We start from the raw sequence: 21,784 nt of genomic DNA, 5'->3' as shown, positions 1-21,784 counted from the left end.
ACATGAGCAGCAATGAAATACACCATCCTCTTTTCTGTTTTATGTTTAAAGCAGAGAATTTAACCAAGTAATGTACATGTTCCTATAAATGTGTCTCAGCTACCACCAAGGAGGACCGAGCATTCTCCTCTGCATCCAGGTCCTTGACATCCCTATTTTTGTTCTGGTTCCCATTCTGCCCATTCTGATTCCCTCAGCTCCCTCATCCACATTTTCACATTTTTACCTTTTAAACTGTAATCCAGTAGGGAAGGTATTTAACTTCACCAAACAATAATGCTGCAGTTCCATCCTGCCCTTTTGCCCCGCCACCCAACACTGCCACAGTGGAACTGTTATCAAATATATAATACACAGTAGTAATTCCTATGTAAACATCTGATAAACACTCCCAGCAAATACAGACCTCACCTGCCCTGTGGCAAGTTTCTGTAGCTCCAGGCTCAGCAGAAGACCAGAGTGCAACCACTCCACAGTACTTTAACTTGTACTTCTGTAGCTGCTGACATCTAATGCCTGAACTAATTTTTGAGGCAAACCACAGAGGGAGGCTGTACTTGTGTAACTGTGACAAAGCAGTACATAACCACCATCAGTCTGCCTTGTTTTCACACCACAGCATGATTTAACTCCTTTTGAAACTGCATTATGAATTGGCCACCAGAAAACTGCCTGATGTTTCCAAAAGGGAAAAGGAAGTAAATAATGCTGGTAGGTGGGAGAAATGTTTTTTTTCATTATAACAACTGAGCAGCTATGCAAGGGGCTTCCCAGCTGACACTGTGGTCTGCAATAGAGCAGTAATCACCTGGTTAAAGACAGGGAGAAAAATCACAACAGTTTCTCCACTGCTGGCATCTAAAATAGTAATTTCTGCACAGATTTGACAAAAGAGAAGATGTCTCTACTCAGAAGGCAGAAGGTAGGAAACAATAGAATGTAAACTCTGAAATCTTTCTGCAGTCATTTTTGTCATTCACCATATAAAAGCATGTATCATATTGCATATGCTTGTCCCTCACATGAAACAACTCCTACTACATTTTCAATCCTTGTTACTGAGTCAAGAAGTTCCCTCAGTAAAGAAAACCAGTGTCACAATGCAGGCATGTGTCTGTGTGCATGCATTTTTAGCAGAGCACTCAAGACATTATAGGGTTTACTTCCATGAAAACCAATTAACCCTTGCAAGAGAATAGAAGGAAAAGAATAAAATCAAGAAAAAGCAGAAATGTGGCAAGAATTGCTTGACTCAGAATTATTGTTGGCAAAACCAGAAGTCACTGGAATGACGATGCATCAGCCAGACCCTATTTATCTTTGATGGTCAGTCAGCAGCTCAGTACAAAACAGCATCTCAACAACTCAGCTTGCTGCTTCTAGGTACTGTACAAAGACCAGTTGTCACAGGTCTGCCCTCACATCTAGGAAAAGAAGTTTATGCTGCTTTTGAGGTAGAGTACATCTACTTTGGATTGCAAAGATTTCTTTTTAGAGCAGTGATATGGCTGAACTCAAGGTTGGGGTGGGAAGTTGGGAGTTGGTGGCAAGACCCTTCCACTGATCTGGGTTTGACATTATGGGTGGTACCTAAGCTCAAAAAACAATTCTGCATTCAAGAATAAGACAAAGGGAATTCGTTCATTCTCAGAGAGTGAAGTAACAAACAACAGAAGTCTAGAGCAAGTACATAAAAATGTTATGAAGAAAGTATCATTATCAATGCTTGTCATTTAATCGAATCACCATGTTGCAATAAAAATATGTATGAATTAAACAGAACTATTAGTAAAAAAGAAAAGACCAGACAGGCTTGATATTAGTAAACAAGTGATATAAATACTTTTTCCACCAAATGAAGCAAAAGAAAGATCAAAGCCTAGTGTGTGCTGAAGAACAGCTGAGAAGGGTCCTTATTTATTGCAGAGATCTTATTAAAGATTTAATCTCATAAAGGGGCAAACAAACATTACCTTCCTGCAATGACTTCCTAATGTTTGGTCAGATCTTACCTCAGCTGCAGAAGGAAACTTATCTCACAGCACTTTAAAGTGAGATTATACATGCAAAAAGCAATTCTGTCCTTAAAGGAAATAACTATACATTTGCTCAGTGGCTGTGAAATTCACAGGAATCTTGATCTTGAGCATTTGGGCCCTACCATAGGGTTGAGTAATTACTGCAGCAGAACCCAACTGGTTTCTTTTTTCCAGTGCCTTTAAAAACAGAGGCTCTGCCTATTACCCTGTACTGTGCATGTACATTACCGAGGAAGAGATTCCAAGGTGTGGAGCTTCTCCTCTTCCAGTTTCTTTCCTTGGCTTTGTCTCTTACACTGTACTGCTTTGGGTGCTTTTCAGATTTATCTTCATTAGTCAAATCATCTAGCAATAAAACAACCAGAGGAAGTAAAGCTTTCTGCTGGGGTAAAGATCTGTGTCAGCTCAGCAAAGACTCCAGCAGGAAGGCATGCAGAGAAGAAGTGGTGAGACTGCAAGGAAGGGAGGAAAGAGAAATTAAACCTTTCCCCCTTCAACAGCAATGAGCTTTTAGACCAGCTAATTCCCTGCCAAACCACAGCCCAGAGGTCAGGCTCATCAGTCAGAACCTTGCCATGCTCCATGCCAGCTGTCTGCAGGATTGCTGCATAATGCATAACTTACTATGAACAACTGCAGAAATTTTAATGCACCTAGCAGAACGGAGTAGACAAGTAGAAGAAAAAAACAGACAAAAACCCCTCACCACACCCAAACTCTGGAAGGCTTCTAAAATTCTGTTCTCTGCAAAGCTGAAGGTACTAGTTGCCAGAAGCACCACATCTCTGTAATCCAAACCAATCAAGATATTTTAACTGTAGAGACAAATGTATGGCGTTCATTTTTCTGAGGAAAACAAAATAATCTAACACACTAACCACACTAAGCAATAACATGGACATGATAGAAAATAATTCCCCTTTTGCAAAGGGGGGCTGGGTAGGCAATTACAGAGTACTGAAATGGAATTAACGAGAGCACCTCATTACAGCCATAAATGAAAATGTAGAAATAAGGTATTTTATACTTTAAAAAATTAAAACACAAGGATAGTACAACTACTTTAAAATATTCCATGCTTAAAATTAGATGGTTTCTCAAAATGCATTGTTTATGATATAAGTAGCTTCTTACTAAAAAACTCTAGAAATAAGATCTTAAACTAGAAAGTCATCATAGCATGATTGTTAAAAAAGAGACCTTTATGTCTCAATTAAAAAAATTCTTACTAGACTGAATAATTTCACTTTACGAAAGAACTAAAAAATAAACGTTTCTGTTTCAATGTAGATTAAAACATTAATTTTATCCATCTGCCAACTTCACCCCCTTGCTACATCTTCCTATTGGATTATTTCCAAATATTTCTTTTCAAACATCCATTGATTTAAAGGTGTTGCCAGCTATTCTAAGGTTTAAATCATTCTAAATCTATTTTTATACCAAGATCTAATTTTTTTTTCCAGATCTAAATCCCATTTTCCGCAAGGAAAAAAATTTAAATCACTCAGAGAATGAGGGCCATTAGCATTTTCTTTCAGAAATCTGACACATTATTTATTAAAAATCAATACAAATTTTATCACTGATTTCAAATGAGTTACCACTGGAGTCTCTGTTCATCTGTAAGAAATTAATCAAGAACCAGTGAAGCAAAGCACTACTTTGCTCAGTATAAGTCTAAATATCACCCGAAAAAGTAAACACTAAAAAACTGACAGAAACACAATTAAACTTCTCCCATTTAATATAAAGTTCCCAGATAAGCCCTAGCTTATGATGCATAGCATTTATTGCTGTTTTACACATAATGTTTTGCTCAAAAGACAACATTAATTCATTCAGCTCTAATTTACTGATAACTAACAAGTAATCTCTAATGGGAAAAAGATACATAGATAACGTCTCATAACACAACTTAGTGCAACATTAAAGTTCAAAACATGGCAAGTTGAAAAGTACCTAAAAAGGAGCATCAGCTCTTTTAAAGCTGAAATCAGGAAGCCATGCACTAGTTTGCAACCAATACAAATTAAAGGTTTCAGAGCCAATTTTTTGGATCAGAAAATTTACTGTGTTTGGTAAATATTTGTTTATATGCTGATTTTACTTCTCGCAAATAATGCCCAGGCTTCTTTGTTCATTGTAGCTCAATATGCCTGAGATGACATTTAAAACTTGCCAGACTGCTACAAAAGTGTTATTTCCCCACATTGCACTAGGTTTGAAGTGCTGAGACTGAAACTACCATAAAATCTGCATAAATATAGGTCTTTATATATATGTATTTAGTCAGCACAAGGATTCAGTGAAGGATGAGACTAGACTGTGCTTTATTTAGATTTCTAAATCTTCCCTTTGCAAGAGAATTGAGACAATATAATGGGGTCCCCAAAAGGAGACAGTTTTGATACCATTCTTTTTATCCTTTGTCATCATTTCAATCTTAAAAACAGAGCAGAATTAAAAATTCAACTTACACCTCTAGACTCTTTTTATATTTTGCTAATTAAACACTTCCTGTTCAACTGAAACTCAATTTAACAATAACATATGAGGAGGATTGGTAAACAGAATGGGTTTAAAAAAGCATAAACCTGTGCATTGTAATTTTTCAGAAACTCATCTGCTATTCTGGGGACAAATATAAACCTTCCTTCTCAAAAATAGCCTTCAAGAGCCAACACAGACACTGAGTGAAGCAGAAGAATGCAAAGGATTTCACCTTATCAACAGATGAAATTTAAGTGAAAAACCAGCCCCCAGAATCACAGCAACTAGGCTTGCAGTACACCTCTCACCGAGACAGATTACAGGAATGCTTCCAAAAGCCAGATTAAACTGGGCAAATTTATACAGGGCATTAGAAAATTTCCAGTTTCTTTCAAATGTGGTACATCTCAGAGAATGTCATATCACTCCACCCTTGATAAGGAAATGTCAAAATTTAACTACTCATCTGCTTCCCAGTCTCAGCACTCAAGAAGAAAACGGGACTTAGAAGAGTGAGGAGAGAGCAATAAGGAGTGGTTTGCAAAGACTGTAGCACACATCATTGTAGAGACACCTTGAAGGCCCAAGGCAAATCATGACTCAGCCATAACTGAATGCAGCAAGATCTGCATAATCCACTAATTTAGATGCCAAAACTATTCATATTAAAAATATTGGCTTGAAAGTGTCTTCTAAGGAAGGTCTATAGCTATGTTTGCAAACAGAAAGGAACAATACAGGAGACAGGGAAGACACTGGATAGGCCTTTAAAAACACTGGATAAAAACAAAGGAGAGGTTTCATTGTTAGGAGTTGATTTATGCAAAAAAAGCCCTGCTGCCAGCATCAGTTAACCATAATTAGAACTACGTGCTAAAAATTAATGCAACATAGAAAACCCCACCTTCTTAATGCCATGTCCTTGTAATTTCCCTGATATTTAAGCACTTAATTCCTTAAGAGTTCTTTTAAAATTTGCAATACAATAACATCAGATAAAAGTCCCTACACTTCTATTTCCTCATAGAGCTGGATGCCTAAAAAACTGTGCTCTCTTCCAGTCCAGAGACAAACATATGCAGCTGGTCAGATGGCGAAGCTCAGTTATACCCTGGAGGGAGGATTAATGGATCTGATAAACTCATTCTCTAGGAAGGTAAAAAGCTGCTTCCAGACTATCACTGAAATTGCAGAGATGGACAATTGGGTGATATAAGGTAGCATTGGATATTATTGGCTACTAAATTACTGAGTTGTATCAGCTGCTGCACATGGGATGCTACAACAATGAAAACTGAAATGGCTGGGATGGAGAAACAAGCATCTCACTTGAGCAGCAGGATTTCATCAGGCTGCAAAGTCTCTACCACAACAACATTACATAGGAGTGCAAATTCTGTGCACTTATCACAGTAAGGAAGCAAGATATAAGAATTACTTATTCTTACAGTAATTAGAAGATTTGGGATTAGCTAGAGAGCAAACCTGCAGATTAAAATGACCATCAAAATTAAAAGTGTTTTTTGCATATGATTGCACGTCAAAGTCAATTTTGCCCATTGGAAATGATAGCATGAAAGTCAAAAGTGTAACTAAAGTGAAAGTGTCAGAGGAGTTCAAGGCAAAATAATACTTTCTTTACTTGGATCTGTAGTGGCATAACATTTCCCAGTGTAAGCTTGTTCCCAGATGCAAGCAGCTGCTACACACTCATTTGTCCAGGAAACACATGGTTAGAAATATACACTCCTAATTTTAGTGAAGATGAATATTTTAAGGCCATCCTGAGTGAAATCAGAATATAAATGTTAAAACTGGCTTCTGTTCAGCCATATACAACGTGACAAGCATTTGCTTACTCTAGGACTGCAGAGGAAGCTTTTAAGACCATGCAAATTTCCACTGTTTGGTTTGCTGATATTTTGCAAGATTCCAGTTATGTGAACTAGTTATTCCCCAGATACGGGAAGGTGGGCAAGGGAATGCTAACTCTTTTACCTGTTATCCATGACTTTTAATCTTGGTAAAACCAAACTAGTAACCAGGAACTTCAGACGAGTACAGAGCTAGGAAACAAGAACGTGAAATAAAGAGAGATTCAACTTACAATTAAATCTTGAATAAGTGAAATAGAAAGTATCCTCTTGACACCGTTTTCCACAACTACTCCAAACCAATTAAGTGCGCCCCAGTACCACAAATAACTCTGTCCTCCATGCCAGTAGCTTATAAAGGCAAAAGTGAGGGCTGTAGAAAATAGCATTCCAAGCAAACTGGACTGAGATCCTCCCATTGGAACATAAATGTACCTGTAGGTGAAACAACAGATAAGCAACACTGTTAGAGATTAAAAATTACATGAAGTGAAAATATTTCCTATCTTCTTCTTATATTATACTCTCAGGATCATGTCTTCCTAATGACCTTCAGAGCACATGTACCAAAAAATCCCAAAACCTGTATGAAGCACCCTGCATGCATTCTGTATTTAAATTGAATACAAGAGTCAGAAGCTTAGTCACTAATTGATGCTTGTAAGTGTCCAGAAAGCAGTGCTCCCTCAGTAAAAATGCCCAAAGCAATGAGATTCTGAAAGCCGACACTGTTTTGTGGGTCATTTCACTTCCAGTCTTCCTAAAGAGCTACATCCACTCCTGGCATTTTCTGAGTAAGGCATGGCCACCGGCCAGACTTTATCTGAAGAAGTTGCATATTTCTGTCAACACTCTGAAGAAGCCCACCAGGCAATGGAGTCACCATCCAGCTCATGGGTTCTAGGGAGGAGATGTGCTATGAGAACCATCAGTGACAGCTTTCCTCAGCTGTCACTCCTTCTGCATGACACACTGTACTCATATTTGAGACTATTTCTAGTTGCTAAGATAACGAAAGGAAATTTTTTGCAGTGAAATTTCTCTCTCTGGTTATCAGTTTTCATATTCAGAGATAAATAGCCTAAAAATTTAAAAGGAAAATTAACATACTGCTTTATTCCTAATCTTAGGAAGTAAGAAAATAAGTAACAGGGTAAAAGAAAATGATGAGCATAATTAAAGGGTAAACAGAAAAGTCATTAAAAAAAACAACCGGCAAATGCTCCAAATTCTCTTTAAGCATAACATCAATATGTGTTTTAACTTCAACATGCTGTAGGGAACATCTGATTACATTTATCATGTTTTTCAGTATAGGTCTGTTTTTTCACTAAGCATATGAAAATAAATAGAAATTAAGATCAATAGTTTCTATTTAAGTTGTGGTTTTCTTCTCTCTTCCCTTCCTATGTTTAAACAGTGTGACAAAAACAGACACTTGCAATTGCAATCAATTAATTTCATAGCAGAGAGGTTCATCTTAGCAGTCTGTAACCAAATGAATTCCCTGCAGGGCTGTGGCATGGAAGGTGGAAAGAGCAGAGCCACAGATCCCTACGCTTCAGCAAATTCCTTCTATGAAATGGATTACAGAAATGAAAAACCCAAGCAGCTCAGTCTCCTAAGGACAGACATTTCCCAGCACCTTTCCTCTCCCTTTTAAAAAGCTGATTAGTTTATTTTTCAGGCAGCGCCATTGCTCCAGGCTGGCTGGAGGATGGCAGGCAGCCCCTGAGAGCAGCCCCTCCGCACCCCTGCAAGCACAGCAGTGCCCTGTTTCACAGAGCTTCACCCAGAGCACCCCGAAACAGGGCACTGCCACCCCTGCCATGCTCAGCAAAGCTCATTCTCTGCTATACATTTACTGAAACACAGCACTTAAAAGTAACCCAGATACTATTGAAAAGACACATCTCTGCGACAGAGACCTGCCTCTAACCCCCGAAGAAACTCTCCTGCTGATGTCATAGGGCCCTGGGTTAAATCCATGGCACAAAAGGGAACTTCCACTGCAGAAGTAGCTCTGGGTTTCTATACAGTCCCCTTCCCTGCACTGACACTGGTGTGTAGGGTCCAGCCATCTTGGCAGCACAGGGAGCCTCCACTGGCACTGACATTACCAGGAACAGCTCAGCAGCACAAACTCATTCACTCCCAATTGCGGCTCAGTTTAGGTTGGCCTAAAGGGCTTTCAGTTTAATGTGCAGAGAAAAAAAGGCTATTTTCTGATTTTTAGTATTTAACAGCAGCATCTTAATGATTGAACAGCAATAACTCAACTCTGATGAATGTTCAAGGTTAGTGAAGTTCTAGCTCCTAGTGAGACCCATGGCAAATTTCCTATGTGTGCACACAAAACAATACTCATCTGATTACAGAAAGCTACCTTTATGCTTGAGTGTGACAAAGAATAAACCAGTAAAATACGGTATTAAGCCAGATGTGGAAGAAACATATTACTTCTGTATTATCATGTACAACACAACACATACTTTGTTGTGGTTTAACCCTGGTCAGGAGCTAAGCCCCACACAGCCCCTCGCTCATCTTCCCTTGGTGGGATGGGGAAGAAAAGGAGCTTCTTACAGTATATTCAGAAAGTTGCTCTGCCCTGCAGTTTGCTAACAAAATCTGTGAGGAGGGAAGGAAGGACGCAGGGAGAGAGTGAGTTTAAGGGGCAATGGATACTGCAAATTGATGTCTTTTTTTATCTGCATGCTTCCTAACTTTTCTCCCTCTTACCTTCAATCTATCCCTACAGTCCCTCTGTACTGTGAACAGTGTACTGTACTCAGGGTTTACACAAACAGAGATGTTGCTGTAGAGCATGCTGACCCGATGCACCATATGTAGAACAGCATTACATAAATACGTAATTTTAAGCTTTCATGAAGCTTTTACACTATTCGCATTTCTAATCACAGAAAATGCACAGAGAAGCTCAAAATCCCCACTTCAAGGACTGTTAGCACATAAAAGTAACCATGGGTCCTCATGGCAGCCTAACACAAATCAAAGAAACACCCTTGTAGCAAAGTTTCTTAACAGTTCATAAAGAGATTACACATTTAGTCTAGATGTGCAAGAAAGGCAGAAAAAAATGTGGTGCCACATAAAAAAATTATCTTAATTCACATACAGAAAAAGAAAACTCAATGCTTATACGGTGGTCAGTGCACCAAAGGCAGACAAACGAAGAGAAGTAACAAAATATTTTGCAAAGAGAAAAGGATGCCAAGTTAAGTAGATTTGAGCGTAGTAATTGGTACTGTCCCTCCAGGTTGTGTTACAGGGATGGGCAACAATGGTCCCCTTTAAGATCCATGAAAATTACAAATGGGAGGATTAGGCCTGTAGAAGATGCTTAGTATCAAAAAATGCAGGCAAGGTGAGTATTTAAAAATAAAACATCACCTTAGGGGACCAAAAGTGAATCACTTCCAAAAGTTCAAAGGAGAAATCTGAAGGTGAAAGAATAGATTCCTAGGCAGACTATCAGAGCAGAACTTCTGAATGCCACAGGCCAGACTTTGCCAACCATTCCTGGGCTGGCTAGACTTCCTTTAAGGACAACAGAGAAAGGCACTTCATGCTGTTAGAAGAAAAAGGTTGTGCATACCAGACAGAGAGAAGGGTAAAAAGAACACAATGTAATTAAACACCTCAAAGCATCTGGGGAACATTTGAAGCACATAAATACAAATATTGAGAGAATGCTGTACAGTAAAAATTATTTGTACGCACACCCCCACATCTGACACCACTAAACATACATTCTTAGACTTCCCCTCCCAAGGCAAAGATGCCAGTCTTAACCATATTTCTCTAGACTCTGTTTTGATTTCAAACTAAAATTTACACACTATTAAACATGTTACTTTCACAACCAAAGCATACATAGTATGTGTGTGTCTTCTGAATAACAAAGCACCTTACTTTTCATCCCACAATCAGCTTATCCACAGCCAGCAAGCTGTTCCATTTACTCACCTTCTCTTGATTTTAACTCACTAAGTGAACATTAGAGAATTGGATAAAATATGCAAATGGTAGCATCTAAATCCCTAAAGTAATGCAAACACACACATAAGAGCTGAGGTATTTAAAAGTGACATTTACTTACAGAGAATACCTTTTAAATCCCATAACCATCCTGCTAGTTTTCTTGAAGTGGTAATCTACAGAACAATCATAAGAAATCTGACAACCATTTCCTTAGAAAACACAGAGTTTCTTTGCTTTTAATGACTACATTAAAAAGTCTTTATTCTGGTAACTTCAGAAAACCTCTAAGAGGAGCATTTATAACCAGTTAAGAATCACCCAGAAGGGCTATTATTCTGTGAGGCCTCCATACACTGCTCTTACTTCCACATGTATATCATTTTAAACATATTCAAGTCTTGAAGTACGTGCAAGTAAAGCACCTGTTTATCTGCTGTTCTGTTCAGCAGCTTTCTTCAACATGTGCCTGAATTTCTTCCCATAGTAACGTCATAAAGCAATTCACAATTTTCTTTTCCCTTTTCTTAGTCATACAGTCTTGGAACATCTTATCCAGAACAAGGTGAAATGTTAAAAAAAATGTTAATTTGCTTGTAATGGCAAACTTCTTGTACATAAAATTAATATATGAGGACTTTGTGTTTTATTTCAGGGAACATTAAATGCTCAAAATTCTGATGCCTCTCTAAGTTTCAAAGCATTCCAGTGTTAATAGTTTTACTGTCGTACTCTTTTGAGTTGGGCAGTTACACAGACAACACAGCAAAAGTAAAAAAGCAATAATATAGTCTTCTATCTTACGTCCTGACAACGGAAATTGCTTGAGGTTCTGTACAGTGAGGTGGACATGTATGAAAAATTTTGTCCAGGCAGCATTATGCCTGGAGACTTGGACCCAGTAAGTCAATAAAATATTCTTCATTATTAGTTGTAAAATCAATGTTTAATGTGAGCCTGAACAATTTTGAGGATAAATCTGAACAACCAAGGTACTACTCATTTTGCTTCCAAATTATCCTAACAACTGTCACCACAAAAGAGAGTTGAACGAAATGAAGTGTAGCATGGCACAGGGTTAGAACTATAGGGGAATTCCCTCTAGAACTGGAGTTGGGTTTCCTTAGTTCCTTTATTTTTAATCCTCTCTTCGTGGCCTTAGACTATTGATTTCAAACTATTTCTCTATTGCATAATAAAAATATTTCAGGCCCAGTTCTCCAAATTCTTACTTTGGGGCAAACTCATTAAAATTCCTGTTTTGCCAGTTCAAGCTGCCATTGACTTGGAAGGAGCCATGTGGAGTGCAGAAATAAAGCACAACTCTATGTCTTTGCAAGACTGGGTCCCACATGAATAAATCTGTTTTAAATCAAAGAAGCATCTCCTGTAAACATGACTTTGAAGGCTGAGCCAAACATATTTGCACCTGAAATAAAGAAATAACCAGAGATATTGGAATATCATTTGGCAAACTTTCCATTAGGAGATGTAAGCCTTGTTCCTACTGTGAAACTCAATTTTTTATATCATCTGACAATTCTGCTGGCCTGTTGGCAAAGCTTTTTAAGCTTTGTAAGATTCTCTCACCTCACCAGCTTAATGCAATGTTTAGAGAGACTTTGACAAATTCAGACCATTTAAAATATTTAAGTTAATGCTGTCTGCAGGCAAGCCTTGTTACATTACCACAAAAATGTTTAATGAGAAATTAAGTCCATTTGGGTTACAAAGCATTAATGAGAATATTCATATGCAAAAACACAAGTTTTACAAATATGACCTGAGTTTTTATACACTTTCTAATTGCTAGCATGTTTCCCAGCAAAGACTGAGTGTGAAGTTTTGTACTAAAAAACTGAGAAGCATTTAAAGTACTTTTCTTCCCTTGCACTCGACAAAAAAAATACAAGTTGAGTCCTCATGTCAAAGGGCAGATAACTGGGGAATATCAAAAAAATCATTTGAATTCACTCTTCCAAGGAAGCTCATGTTTTCAAAGAGAGTCATTTATTTCAAATGAAATTTTAATCTAAATCATAATACTGCTTTTTAATAGAGAAAGTTTCATTGCTGATGGACTGCTGTATTTAGTTTTCTCCCAGCTGCATCTAGGAAAGAAATCCTGTTTACTACCACCTGTTTGCACTCAAACGCAAAACTACCATGTCAGCTACCTTTGATCGCAATGGAAATGGGAGAGCTTCCAGACGGCCAAAGTGCCAAAAGTCTGGTTAAACCAGCAAGTTCAAACCACTGCCCAAAACGTTTTGCCAACAATAGAAGCCTAGATATTATTGCCAAAACAGCCTAGAGTTAAGTGCCTGCAGCTCAGCTACTGGGTGGGAGGGACCTGTGTCCCCAGCTGGCAGGTGGAGTTGGGAAGCAGGCACTCCTCCCTCCACCCATGCAGAGCCTGCAGAGCTCCCTGAAGCGGTTCTGAACTTGACTCCTCTCAGGGGCCCAATTCACTCCTGATACAATACACCTCCTACGTGCTGATGGCATCGAGGCTCAGCAGCACAACAATCAGGCTATATACTTCTTTGAAAACACTGCTAGAGGAGGGATCTATTAATAGCACTGTCGCTCTTTGCTTATAAAATGGTAGAGGTCAGGCTCTTTGCCAGGGAGACCAACATATCTTGCCTCTCATAGGATTGCTCCAGCTGTCTGTTACCAGGCTGCCACCAGGCAGAAAGGAAAATTAGTTTCAAAGAGTGAATATGCAAGAAAAAACAAGTCTGTGGCTAGGGCATCAGTCAGAGATGCAGACCAGGAGCTGCTCACTGTGCCCTAAGTAATCATTAGACAGAATGCATAAGCAACACCATGAACAAAAGAATCAATTTTTTTCCCCCTCGTTTTCTTTATTTCTCCTGACTTACACTGGAGGGCCCAGCTCAAAATTCAGAGCTCACCATACCTGAACTGGAAGCTGCATAGGTATAATTTTCCCACACAAATAAATCCTTTGCAGCAACTCTCTTCCCTTGCCATCCATCCTCTCACCAGAAGTTTGCACTCACAACATCACATTTTACAGTAGTTTTCAACTACAGGTAAAGTTACAGAAACCAATTCTTCCTCTGCGTGTGACTGCACACATTGAACTGTTTGTGGCTCAGTTAGTGAAAAACTGTTAAGTGTCATTTGTTGCGTTGACCGTGCCAAGAATAAAGTACTAGGTTTTCTCCCCCCTCTTAGAAAGCTGTTTTAAATTCCATAGGTGTAAGCACAAGCTATTTAGCCATTCTGCAAATCTTAGTATGCCAGGTACATGAGAAAAAATGCAGATTAATCTGCATGTGCGAATTCAGATGTTTAAAATAGAATCACCATGCACTTAACAGCTACCTTTTCCAGCACACCTCTGCCAAAGGAGTGCATGAAATGCAGTCACTACAACAGAACCTATTTATTTTCCTTATTAAACCATTTTTGCTTAGAGACAAGATGATAAAGTTAAACAGCCCTCTTCAATTTGCTAGGTAACAGAAAGCCTGTTTAATCTTTACAGATTCCTTTATGGAGAGCCGGATGATTCTCTTGCAATTTTATATCCCTTTGTACACCTGCAAGTCAAAGGGCATTGTTAGTATCCACAGACCACACAGCAAGTTCACCAAACCATGCAATACCTTTGCCTCACTGGGCTGTATAGTTCTATGGACAAGCAGAAACCAAGACGTCTGGAGATTTTCAGCTGGGTACATCAGAAATACAAATTTTTGTGAGACCAGAATAATGTTCAAGATCTGAAATTCCAAAATCAGTGAAGACTCAGTAAGCATTATAACCTTCAGATTATAAAGCAACATCTACAAAATGTACTTCAAATGCAACAAAATGTACTTCAAATGCATGTCTGAAATAAAGCGAAGGCATGTAATTAATGAAAAGCAGAAATATAGAGAGACATTGCTTAAATACGGCAGGAAACTTGATGAATGTCAGTGTGTCTGCTGAAGGAATGCACATTCCTCCAAACTGCATGTGCACAAAGTTTGGAGAGTTAGGCTTTTGACATTATTCCAAAATGAGTAATTCAGTCATCTCTCCTGAGCTCACATTTCTTAGAAAACACTGTCTGCAGTTCTGGGAAAAGACTATTTATAAAGCACAGCCAAGGCACTGAGATGTCTAGGCAAAGCTGGGATGACTTCAGATTATACAGCACCTTCTACAATAAAGAACTTCTATACACTCTCCAGCCTGTGTCAACAACCCTTCAAACACCAGAAGACTTAAATCTCCTCTTATGCAGAGTACAATCCATATTTATCAGCCCAAATCAACATTGCCTATGTGTTATAAAAGTGAGAATGGATATAAATTTAATTATGCAGAGTGAAGGAAAATATTTACTAGAAGCCACACCCTTAAATAATGATGATCTCCTTTTTTCACATTTTTAAAGAAAGAAGATATGTTTTCCTAACACCAGTTGGAAACATGGGTCAATACAGATAAAAACCTAAGTAGAAAATGTCAATTCCTGTGAAGTCAGCAGCAACAGGAGACCAGAGCTAAACAAACCAGCAAGTTTTAAACATACAGCCACAAAGTATTCCAGTGCAAAGGTAAAACTTGAGAAAGAAATGCTGTAGCTACAGCCAGAAATTTAAGTATATATGTCAGGAGCAGGAAAAAAATGGTGCACGCTCAAGAGAAAAGAAATGGTAAAAGTCTACCAGGGAAAAACCATCTGTTAGGGCATCATGGAAGATTAAGTAGAAAATGTATGATAAATTTTCTTAACCTGTTACAACACTGAGCTGTGTATCTGTCTAGTTGTCTAAGGGTAATCTTTTTGTTAGAAAGAGAGAACAAATATTGATTGATAAAATAATGACTTTGTAAAGACCTTCATTAAAAGCCCCAGGAGGATGAATCAACAAAACCAGTTTTAATTGCTAAGTACAAATATAGGCCAGAAAAAACAGAAAACAGGTTAAAGACCAATAAGGCTGTCATCAGTATTCTAGTCAGTGTGACTTCATGAAATTCTCTGAAAGACATTCAAGGAAGCATCTGGGTGACACATTGGGTCACTAGTGATTGTTTCCTGTTTTCTGCTTATTGAGACTTCAACAGACTATAAAAAGCAAACAAACTCCTTTTCTTTCTTCAAAAGTGGGGGTAACCAAGTAGAAATAAAAAAACCTTCATCCAGCTTGGAAACTGCTAACAAATTCCTGGTGGTACTTCGGAACACATTATGAAACAGCAGTTTGCACTCACATCATCCTTAGGACTCAGGTTAACCAGCTAAGAAATGTCAGGTAGCTTCAAAAAATTAAATAGAATCAGCAACACCAACCTGGCACATTTTTTCTGAAAAACCTCAAGAAGAAACAAATCTGTCAGTCAGACAGCAATCTAAAGAATATAATGATAAGATAGCTATGGTTTAGCCTTAAAACTGCTTGAATTATTCACCAAATATTGAACAAAGCATTTAAATGGCTTCAATATTCAATAACTCATACCCCTCTAGGTCTGAGTACCATCCAGGGCTGCAAGCTCCACACTTGGAAGAGTATTAGACAGTACAAAATCCCTCTATCCTACTGCAGTTTTGCCACAATGGAACTGAAGGTGTCAGAAAAGAAAGCTCATGCACAGTCAACATCTCACCACACTAAATGTAACCATAAGGCTCTGCACCCACAAACCATGGGTGACACTGGATGGAGATGAAACACTTGCCCTTGACTCCAGCCTCAACTGTGTGGCAGCAACCACTGCTCTCAGCTGTCCTTTTTCCACTATCTTTCAGAGACCAGTCCTTCACTGGAAAATAACTTCTCCCTGTCACAAGTCACTACTCACACAAGTACCACTCAACCTGGAGAGCTGCAAACAGAGCAACATTATCCAATGCTTTCTGCCTCCATGCTGAGGCAGACCCCGCCTCCAGGAGCATCTTTCCTTTCCACAGACAGGGAAGTTACTTCAGAAAGAAGGATGCACAGGTACAGCATCCATTAGCTCCCGGCTGAGACTGAAAGCCAAGAGGCAATGAAAAAGTAGCTGAATTGCAGATGCATCCTCACCAGTGACTTGACTCTTGGCCCTGAAGTAGATTAGAAATGCTCAGCCAGTTAAGGCAAAGTTCTCTTTCAGCTTTTAACTAAACCTCATGATTCTCAATTATGAGGTCACACAGTGGCAGAGCAGAGCCATATGCACAGAATTCATGCATACCAAAAAGTCAAATATAATTGTCTGGGGTCAAGTGCATTAACATTGTCTCAAAACATCTTCTGTTTACATTGCAAATGTTTTGTTTAACAGCACCACTGCAGAGATTGATAACCACGATCCATCTCAACAGTACTGTTAATAAACAGTATAATGTTCAGTGAGATTTAATGTGAAGTTGAGTGGCCATAAAATGGTACTTCCTCATTTGCACTTGCTTTCCCATTTGACTATTAGTGATGCTAGCCACCTTCATTTGTTTCTCACCTTTTTCTACAAACTAAATACCTGCTAATCCCTTCAAAGGAACCCACTCCATGCTCTTCCTGTAACCATCTGGCAATGCTGTGATTGGCTCAGTCTCCATTCTATCCTGTACAGTGACAGCCAATACCTGTTTATTTGCTCCTAAAAGAAAAGGCCAGACTGTATTTTATTTTATTTTATTGTCAGCAAGATTTTTTCATCAGTTTCAGATGGATAGGGATCTGGATTCTGTACTCATTTTCATTTCCAAGTGCCTTTTGCACCAAGCATCCTCTGCTCTATCCCAAAAATCACTCAAACCAAACATTTTCCAATTTGAGGAATGAAGAATCAGAAACATTTCTTGACCCTTATTAGTTACAGGGATGATGCTACCACTCATTGCTATTTCAAGAGAAAAAAGCATTTGGTAATTGTGTATTTATATTTCTTTTAATTTTCATGCTTTAGCTGGACCCCTGCATGTTTTGTGAGGTTTGTGGATGCAAGGACAAGGTTCATTAAGCAGAACACACATTTAGCAGAGCAGCATGACAAAAATTAATTCTTTCACCACTAACTTAGTTTGGAGACTGGATTTAGCAGTGTGAGTTTGACAGTTATTTTTTCCTATTTGAATGTTATTTCAATTTGTTCCATTTCCAGAGCATCTGCACTAAAGGATTTCCACTTTATTGTGAAAACAATGTTTCCTACATTAAAAATTCTTTACTATATAAACTTGATACCATACACAATATACAACGATTTTCTCATCTTACACATTGGGAAGAATAGCTGTATACAATTATGACTTGGCTGTCCTGTTTTCATCTTCTAAGCATTCCTGCATGTGAATTCTTACTGTGCTTCCAAATCTAGTGATATTTTTGCTTGCATTTTGATTGAGAATTATCTCCATAGGGTGATAATTCAGTAAAGAAAATAAAGTGCAAAGCAAAATACAGTCCTTAACATTAAGCCTGCTAGTTAAATCCTCTTCTGAGCACATGCACAGCACTAACATTGCAGCTAAGCTGTGAAGTATCAGTGTTAAACTCCAATTTTATTTCAAGAACAAACACATAACCACTGTCCTCTTACTCTCCTTTGTTCCTTTATGGGACAAGCTGAGCATATGACACAGCTCCTGAGGTAATCCCTCTTGGAGAGCCATTGTTCCCTCACTCCCTTACCACCTTTCCTCTGAGCTGGAACACAGAAGCGGCTGGGGCTACTCCTGAGATCCCAATAGGTAACGGCTTTTCTGCTCCTGCACGAGAAAGGTTGGAAATCAAAGGATCCTATCACAGACTCATTTAAGCAAGCTCCAACATCCCTTTTAAAGCTATAGGGGACAGCATAAAAGCAGCTGCAACAGTCTGTATTAAAACCTCTAAAGCGTCCACTGATGGCAGAAGGTTGAGGATTTCAGGTGGGGCTGCTGCCATTCAGAACAGGAGGTGATTTTTAGCTCCTAGTGTAACAAGCACGAAGAATGAATAAAAGTAAATGCTGGCAAAATTTAGACTGTTTTAGACCTAGTTCTAGTTGTATAATACACATTTCTTCACAATGGTAACCCCTGTGACCAACAGGATCTCTGCACAGGGCAGATATTTTTCTTTGCAGCTGTACCTGAGAAAGAAAACTTGTTCATAATCATCATACAGCATTTTTTAACCTTGTTAATAGAGTTCAATATTAAATCTGAGTACCTTGTGTGAAGGAAGCCTAGTTGTGATTCTTATGATGCTTGTTTTGCTGAGTAGGTAGAGTTTAAATCAATTGCAAGGGCATTCTTCTTCTACCTTCAGCCACCTTTGCTGTACTTTTTCACTTTCTAAGGGAAAAAGCAATACAAAAAACCACCATGCTGTTCCATTTTAACTCAGAGTTTTTGAAAGGTAAGGTGATTGAGAAAGCGTGTTCATTATCAATCCTTGGTTTTGTGAACAAAATATGTGGCATATATTTTTGTGTGTTGCAAAGTCGAAGTACAGACTATTCAAGAAAGAGAGAGAGAAAGAAAACAAAAGTATCAATCTCTGGTGCTGGACAAACTCTAATACCATTCAGACCATTGCAGGAAAGAGTCTGGTTGGCAGTATGACATAAATATATTGCTTATTACATCCATGTCAGACTGCAGAAGACAGGCTGCAGGTATTATCCAAAATCAGGCAGCAGCCTTTACAGAGTGCTTGACATGTGAGACAAGCCTGTCCTCTCCATGTTTCAAAATTTTCTAGCTGATAATGCTACAGAGATTTAACATTTTGCCAGAATTATAGTATAAACACTGTTCTGCTGTTACTGGCTCTGAAAGCCATTATGTGAATGAGTAAGACAAGTGATGTGATGACATACCAATGGCATAATCTAAGCTCTGTTGATCCCATGTTAGTCACAAACGTGTCTTGCTTAATTGGAGAGCATGTATATGCTTACCATCAGGCAGGTACTTACATAATATGTAGAACCTAAGCCCTTTTAAAGTGACCCAAGGAGCTTTCTACGTACATATTCACCCTCTTTTCAAACAAGTAGTAACTGACACCACTTTCTTCTGTTTCTTACAGGCTCCTAAATCGCACAGACAAAGCATTTTTTATCAACACATTCCCGGCTGCAAATTTGTCTCTTATTTACCATGACTGGAGGATTCTCTCAAAAAAACCAAATCCCCTTAGGACTACCAATCACCAAATCTGAAGCACAAAAACTGATCCAGCACTCCATGCAAAGAATTCAACTATCCCATCCCTGCCTCTGCAGAAGTATAAACTAGGACAGCATCATGACTTGCACAAAGCAGTTCTGCCACCCACAAGACAATATCCAGGGTCCCTGACTCAACATTTACCATATCTCCAGCTTTGGTAGGAAACTAGTAAGCCCTGGGCAGATTTTACAATGCTTACCTTGGTTTCAGTTCTGAGAACAACTTAGTAACTTGCTGGCAGGTAACGCTGTAGTGGGCTCACCAGAGCTCTAAGGAGCACAGCAAGGCCTGCACCACTCACCGATCATTCTGCTAACTCATTGTGGATTTTTGCATGTACATGTGAGAGAGAAAAGGAAAAACAAGAATGTTTTACTGACAGCACTTGCCTAGTTCAGAGGTAGGCATGAAGCAGTATCGCTCATTTGTGTTTGCTGCTGGCAAGGAATGATCAAAGATGCAAAATGTTCACATTGTCAAACATGACCAAGACCTCTATTACAGTAAGAAAATAATTGCCTGGTATGTTCACCTTCAAACTCTAGGCTTTCTTAAATTATCATGATGTTAACAATGACAACAGACATTACATGACTAAAGTCCCCAAACCATTTTATATAGACCCAGAGTTTTAACTCCTACTACACAGCATCAGCTCATCTGATAGCTAGTTGATTAAACGCTTATACTTCAAAGCGAACAGAGACAAGGATCTATCTACCTGTGCTGGGGCCATTTGCAAGCACCCTACTTCTTGTACTCATCAGCAGGTTTGCAGAAGTGGAAAAAAGATCATGAAAAGAAGCCACTGTGGAAATGAACCACAGAAGAAAAAAACCACCACGCTTTTTTGTTCCTTTTCAGCATCATTTTCTTACTATGCAACTAAAATACAAGACTCAATTTATGAAAATTGAAGCAGAGTGAAGAAGGAATGAGAGACAGAAATTAAGTGTATCGTAGAAATTCGCCATTTGACCGATCATGATGGAAATGGTTTTACTGCCCAGACGGTAATTATGTTTTCAAATTATATCATAATTATTCAGATGCAACTGACCTTGCCATGTATAACTTAAGAATTGCTTGTACCGTAGAAAGAACAGATTTTAGATGGTTTGCAAGCTGAAAGTTGATTATGTTGAAACATTGCATATCAGGGAATAATGTGTTCTGACTCAGTGAGAATGAGCTGACTGGAAGCAAGGTAAGACGCTAATTAAAGTCTGTGCAACACCTGGAAATTAGAAAATGATTTAAGTCTAACGTGTCATTATTATCAATGTATGAATATGTACCTCTTCATGGATGAAAGAATATATAGGAAGAACATAGTAGTTCTTTATTCTCTAGACCCTTCAGCTTATGTATGAATTCTGCACTGATGTGTCTGATGCTAAAGATTATTTTTAATCTGTTTCTTGACTTTTCAGAAAGGTATTATTTTCTTCTGCATACTTGGGAAGAGAAAACTACTTTAAGGGCAGATAAATTACCATTTTGCAACAGACTCAAAATGCATAGGAGAATACCTTTAAAATATGCAATTTGATCTAACAGGGTTCAGCTGGTCCACATTGTCTCACCAGAGCTAAGCTTCCCATACACTGATCACAAAATAGATACATGGAAAGCCATATTAAGTCACATACCAAGGTAAACAAGATTTGTTGTAACTGTCATTGTTAAAACACAGATTCTATTCTGTCAGTCTGAGAGAGTTACACTGAATGTCATCTTAACGTAGTTTATTCTCTGCATGTCAAGTGTGATCCAGGATACCATTCAAAACAATTCTCAAAAGATTTCTGTTTGTTCCAACGTAAGTTTCAGGCATTGCTGAGTGTTCTGTATTTTATTTGAAACAGCCTGTGTTTGTCAAACATTCTTGCTTGTCCCACAAAAACACTTATCCTAGCTCCATCACTACAGTATCTGAATGCCTTCCGGTACTGTATTTATATATATATATATATATATACACACACACACACATATATCTATATCTATATATATATATATCTACACACATATACATACATATATATATACACACACACACACACACACAAACAAACCCCACAAAAAAAAGAAAAAATAAAACCAAACCAACCATAGTCTGGTTTATTCACTGATCAGAGGGAAAAATATGTGTACAATACAGCATAGCAGTATTGCACAGAGGGAGACTATGCATA

General features: G+C 38.4%; 1 protein-coding gene across 4 annotated transcripts in view; it reads right to left on the bottom strand.

Moving 5' to 3' along the window:
• Nucleotides 1–21,784, bottom strand: part of HHAT (hedgehog acyltransferase) — a 161,917-nt gene that overhangs the window by 77,060 nt on the left and 63,073 nt on the right. For all 4 annotated transcript variants that reach the window (XM_071548047.1, XM_071548046.1, XM_071548044.1 and 1 more), the window contains one exon: nt 6,640–6,841. In XM_071548047.1, coding sequence (XP_071404148.1) covers nt 6,640–6,841 — 202 coding nt within the window. The remainder of the gene's footprint in view (nt 1–6,639; nt 6,842–21,784) is intronic.

This window comes from Pithys albifrons, chromosome 2 (genome assembly GCF_047495875.1).
Source record: "Pithys albifrons albifrons isolate INPA30051 chromosome 2, PitAlb_v1, whole genome shotgun sequence".
NCBI lineage: Eukaryota > Metazoa > Chordata > Aves > Passeriformes > Thamnophilidae > Pithys > Pithys albifrons.
This window is presented reverse-complemented; position numbering and strand designations above follow the sequence as displayed.